This window comes from Gadus morhua, chromosome 1 (assembly GCF_902167405.1).
Source record: "Gadus morhua chromosome 1, gadMor3.0, whole genome shotgun sequence".
In the NCBI taxonomy this organism is placed as follows: domain Eukaryota; kingdom Metazoa; phylum Chordata; class Actinopteri; order Gadiformes; family Gadidae; genus Gadus; species Gadus morhua.
Genome location: NC_044048.1, coordinates 8,056,794 through 8,062,491, shown reverse-complemented (window position 1 = coordinate 8,062,491; position 5,698 = coordinate 8,056,794). Strand labels below are relative to the sequence as shown.

Below are 5,698 nucleotides of genomic sequence, written 5' to 3'. Positions count from 1 at the left end.
GACGTTAGACTGGGATTATGAGCCACGACAGACACACTGAGCTCTTTTTCTGAATGTATGGATGACGTTTGCGAAAACCTGTGACATCATAAAGAATAGCCATGCTTTCATTTTCAACATCTTCTTGGAGTGTATTTGGTGTTCAATCAAAAACATTTGATTCGCTAATTAATATTATATTAGAACTGAGATTACATATGCCAATGTTACGGTGTTGTTTTTTTTTACATTAAAGTAAGAATCATGAAAGTAATCTAATGATCGAGGACGCTGTTGCGTTGGCGCTGGAGGCGTGCGCTGTGGCGGTGGGAACGCGCAGAGGAAGGGAGGGCTGCTGGTCAGGCTTTAATAAGGTCCAATGGCTGGTGCGCGGTGGCCAGGGACACTGACACGCCACGGAGGACAGTCTAACTTAAAGTCTTAAGCCAGGCACAACTTAAAAAGGATGAATAGTTTGAGTAGACTATGTCCGGGCAATGTGTAGACCTTTTTACACGGCGGCATTTGGGCTAAATGCGCGCAGTTTCTAGAAAGGACCTGTTCGGCGCGCAGTGAGTGAAGTGGTAAGTCACCTGAATCCACCTGCGTCAAGACAGGTAGCCTACTTCCAAAGGACCCGTGTAGACTGCTTGCAATGTTGTAAATTGAAAACTGCATTAAACCTATACTGTGAAATATTGAGATTATTCCATTATTGCGGTGGCTGCCGCGACTTTTTTCTTTTTAAACAATTTTAACAGCAGAATATAAGTATGAGTTATCAGCAATGAATTACTTTCTTTGGACTGCAACTTTTATTTTACAGTAGGTATAAATTTAGGCTATAACAAGATAACAAATATAACATTGACATTTCTTTCTAATTTCAAATTTCCACAATATAAACCTAACATTATCTTTTCATTTCAGAAGTTCCTTTTTTTTCTCCATGATTCGGATGAAGATTCAACCCCCTTTCAAATGAGGCCCAGCTCCTGTCCCCCCCTCCTCGTTGGCAACGCGCCCCACTGAGCCCCTGAACCCTCCCCGATGAAGAAGTCCTGGTGGGCCCACTCGGCACGGCTGGGCCTGCTCACCATGTGCGCGTGCACCTGGCTGGTCCAGGGATGTGGCCCGGGGCCTCGCTACGGGTCCCGGCCCAGGCACAGGAAGCTCGCGGCCATGCACTACAAGCAGACGGTCCCCAACTTCTCCGAGAACAACCTGGGAGCGAGCGGCCGGGCGGAGGGCAAGATCACACGCACCTCAGAGCGCTTCAATGATCTGGTGTGCAACTACAACCCCGATGTGGTCTTCAAGGATGAGGAGAACACCAACGCAGACCGCTTCATGACCAAGGTGAGAGGACTCATGGTCATTTTCGTTCATTAACAATTTGAATGAATGACCCGGGTGAATTATTACTTTTGACCTATCCAAAAGGTCACGCGTTGGCGTTTCCTTGTGATTTGACTGAACAAGGCTGAGGATAACTGTTTATAGACAAACTAAAGATGCTCTAATTATTGCGATCACATAAACTACAGGCCAGTCCTCGGCTGGATGACAGATTAACTCCATTTCCCATAAACCAAGGAGCACATTTCACACTGCTTTAACCTGCAGGGCTCTTTAGCTCACTCAGGCTTTAACTGGAAAACAACCGGCCGCATATTCTGTCATATACTTTATAAGTTCATGACCTTGTCAGACCTTGAACGTACAACAAATATTTAACACAGGGTGTATAATTGTTCCCTCCCTTTTCACAAGATAAGAAGATCAGGATGTAATCCAACACTACCTTCCAGGAGACCGAGTTCCCTTTTAAAGAACACTTCCATTTAATCTTTAACCAAAGTCTTTGTTATCTGTAATAAAACTATTCCTCTGTTCTGGGTGAGGCATACACGAGAAACTGGACTCATGCTGTTTATTTAAGCAACTAGTTCCTGGACAAATATCGAGTCCAGCAAAGTGGCAAGCCTTTAAAAGACAAGTCAGTGGTTGAAGCTTTACATTGAAGTTTGTGATTGTTTGTATACAATGTGTGTGTGTGTGTGTGTGTGTGTGTGTGTGTGTGTGTGTGTGTGTGTGTGTGTGCGTGCGTGTGCGTGTGTGTGTGAGAACTTTCTGATACAGTGTGAAGACGAGAGAGTGTGTGTGTGTGTGTGTGTTTGTGTGCGTGTGTGTGTGTGTGAGAACTTTCTGATACAGTGTTAGGACGTTAAGAGAGGGTGTGTATGCGTGTGTGTGTGCGCCCTTCGGATGTCCAGCAAGAAGGCTTTAAGAGTGTGTGTGTGCCCTTGTGACGCTCAAGCGACAGCACATCGACTGTGTGTGTGTGCCCTTCAGATGGCGAGTGTGAGCACGTTGAGAGTGTGTACATGAGGGCTGTGAGTGTGTGTTGAGAGTGTGTACGTGTGCATGTGCCCCTCTTTAGCCCAGATGTGAAAGACAGTCTTTGTGTCATTTGGAGCTGTGAGGGGTCGCCTATACAGAATTCCCACTCGCTGAAGTAATGGCACCGTCGGAAAAGCCGCTATTGTAGCTGTGACAATGAAACGCCTCTCCTCAATGGCATTGCCAGTTTGTTTGCTACCCCTTCTCCCTTTCGCACTCTTGCTGTTACATTCCCAACACCATGCCCATACATTCCTCCCCTCTGCCCTGTGAGCTAGGATCAACCTTGGCTCTTCACTGGCAGGGTCTCCTTCTCACCCAAACTACTCACTCTAATGCTCGGTCTCTCTCTCCCTCTCTGTCTCTCTCTCTCTCTCTCTCTCGTGCTCTCTCTCTATCTCTCGGAACCCATGTATTGACTGCCAAAGCACAAGGCAGGGGCAGTGCAGACTGAAGACCTCCGCTTTAATTTTTTGTGACGCATCTTGGATAACAACATCACTTTCCCGCCTGTTATTGTCCTGTTCATTTTGACACAGTGTGCAACATTATGTCACATGTGGGCGTTGGAATAACTTTGCTGCACATTTCTGATCAAATGCTACAGGGATGACATTGAAAAACTGTGAGGAAAAACCAGGGAGAAAGGCCTTGATTCATTCTCACATAAAAAGACCAAAGCATGTGCCAAGCTAGCTACAGTAGTTTAGTTCTTGTGTTGAGAATGTAGGAGAAAGGAGGTCTTGAGGTGGCCTTTAGCGGGATAAAGGAGGAATTGATGTGATGATGTCAAGTGACAAACCTGCTTGCAACCAGAGCCAAAGTGATGAGATATCACACAAACTGTACACAAATGTTTCCCATCGACTTTGTATGCTTCTTTATCTCAAGCTGTCATTCCTTTGATATCAAAGTAATTAAAAATGTCTCAGAGGTAGGCTACACTTTTGTTGGACAAAGTACTAGTCTTCATGTCTGCTGAACCTATTTAAAAAAATATTATTGAAATACAAGAGGGCAGGATATTGTAGTGGAAAGTGTATTGGTTAGGCTGTTTGACTCCCGAATTTAAACATGCAAGGTTTGTGGTTGAATCCAAATATCTACCTTCTTACTCTAACTCTAACTCTAGGCATCCTCCATGTGACCTGTAACCCTTACCTCATTGTGACCTGTGTAAAGAAGGAAATACCACTGAAAAAAAGTGACTTAATAAGTCAATTGTAAATAGCATTGGGAACAAAAAGTGTCTTTCGGCACATTACACTGTATGAAACACTCCGTCTGGTTCTTTCATTAGCGCTGCAAGGACTGTCTGAACCGACTGGCCATCGCTGTCCTGAACCAGTGGCCTGGGGTACACCTGCGGGTCACTGAGGCCTGGGACGAAGACGGTCACCACCCGGCAGACTCTCTGCACTACGAGGGCCGGGCCGTGGACATCACCACAGACGACAGGAGAACAGAGAAGTACGGCCTTCTAGCTCAGTTGGCGGTGGAGGCCGGTTTCGACTGGGTGCACTATGAGTCCAAGTACCACATCCATTGCTCAGTTAAGGCTGGTGAGTTTGGGAAGCGTTAGAATCAGACGCAGAGTTCTGATTCTGATTCATATTGTGCAGAGGACCGGGTGTTGTATTATGTGGGATGAGGTTGGATTTTGGACACGTTTATTTCCTCGCTGTGGTTATTATTCATGTTATCGATTGGGTTCCAGATCATGCCGTGACGGTGGAGAAAGGCGGATGCTTCCCTGGCGGGGCCTGGGTGAGTACTCCTGGTGGGGGCAAGAAGACCCTGGCCTCGCTGGTTCTCGGGGACCGGGTCATGGCCATGTCTGATACAGGCCGCGTGGTTTACAGCCCAGTCATTCTGTTTCTGCACCGGGAGCCACGGGGCCGGTCCACCTTCTTAGCACTGCAGACTGAAGATGGCAACCGTCTGGTCCTCACCCCCCACCACTTGGTCTTCCTCGCCTCCCGGTACACCCTCTGTCACGGAGAGTACAAGGCTAGGTTCGCTAGCCGAGCCCAGAAAGGGGATTACGTTCTCGTCCATGGGGCGGGTGACCGAGTGCGACCCTCTCGGATCATCTCTATTTCAGTAGAGGACGGTGTGGGCATCTACTCACCCTTGACACAAGATGGCACTGTGTTTGTTGATGGGGTGCTGGCATCCACCTATGCAGTGGTAGAAGACCACAAACTTGCACACTGGGCGTTTGGACCTGTTCGCTTTCTTTTCTCTATCTATCAACTGCTTTGGGAGGAGAGCCAAGGAGAAGGGCCAGCCGAAGTAGACAAGAAGAGCTACGCTAAGAAGTATCCAAAAGACTTTGATATGAACACTTCGGTTAATGGAAGAGCAGGTACATATGGTGAAAATGACACTTCAAAAAGCAACGAGACTTTAATAATGGACATTAAAGAGGAAGTATCAAACATACACTGGTATGCTAGATTGCTGTACAGCTTTGGACAAGTTTTCCTGGACTCAAGGTTATTCCATCCCTAATCACAATGAATATAAGCACAAGCATATTGCACGAGTAACTTCCATTTCATTGATTTCCTGCAGTGTAGGCTGTTGCATGAAATGCCTTCCCAATCACTGTTATTTGCCTTGTCTTGTATATTAAAGAATTCATAAGTAATATAAAACATGAGATATAATTATATGAGATAAAAGTATATTATTTTATAAAGACTTGATATCATATAAATGCTCTTACCAGACACTGTCTCTACTTGTACAATTTGTAACTTGTTAAAACGTGACAAAATATAAATAATTGCTGTTATTCTAATGCTTTGAGGATAATGCATTTAAAAAACAATAAAAGCTTTATTTTTGTACATTCTTCATAAATTTGCAAATAATTTAGATTTATTATAATGATTTAATGGCATGTTTTTTCCTCCTTATGAGTATACCTTAAAATCAATCCATTCAAAAGTTACATACCATGTGAATTGCTCTTTCAAATCCTTTAAAATATGTAAACAATTATATCATTATAACTGAAGGGCAGAACAAGGATCTGGTTGAAAAAGCAGTTAATGAATAACACAGACGTGATATTCTACAGTGCACTGTAAGCCATGCCACCCTGTGTCAGCAATGTTAGAACAGGATTTTAGGATCATTTTGTAAACTCTTGCCATATGAATTCTAATGATTTTTCGAATACCAATTGGCCCTTGATCAATGTGTTGCGCACATAAATGCTTGATTTACTATTTTTCCTTTTCCCCTACTTTTAAAACGAAACAAGTAATTATTGGGTCCACCTACACCCTCTTGTGGCACAAGTTGA

At 44.6% G+C, this 5,698-nt stretch overlaps 1 protein-coding gene across 1 annotated transcript; it reads left to right on the top strand.

The window, feature by feature from the left end:
* Positions 1-326: 326 nt before the first annotated feature.
* dhh (desert hedgehog signaling molecule) lies at positions 327-5,250 on the top strand. Its single transcript, XM_030362299.1, has 4 exons — positions 327-563; positions 910-1,338; positions 3,683-3,944; positions 4,100-5,250. The coding sequence occupies exons 2-4, from the start codon at positions 1,030-1,032 to the stop codon at positions 4,894-4,896; spliced, it is 1,368 nt and encodes a 455-aa protein (XP_030218159.1). The 5' UTR covers positions 327-563; positions 910-1,029; the 3' UTR covers positions 4,897-5,250.
* Positions 5,251-5,698: the final 448 nt, after the last annotated feature.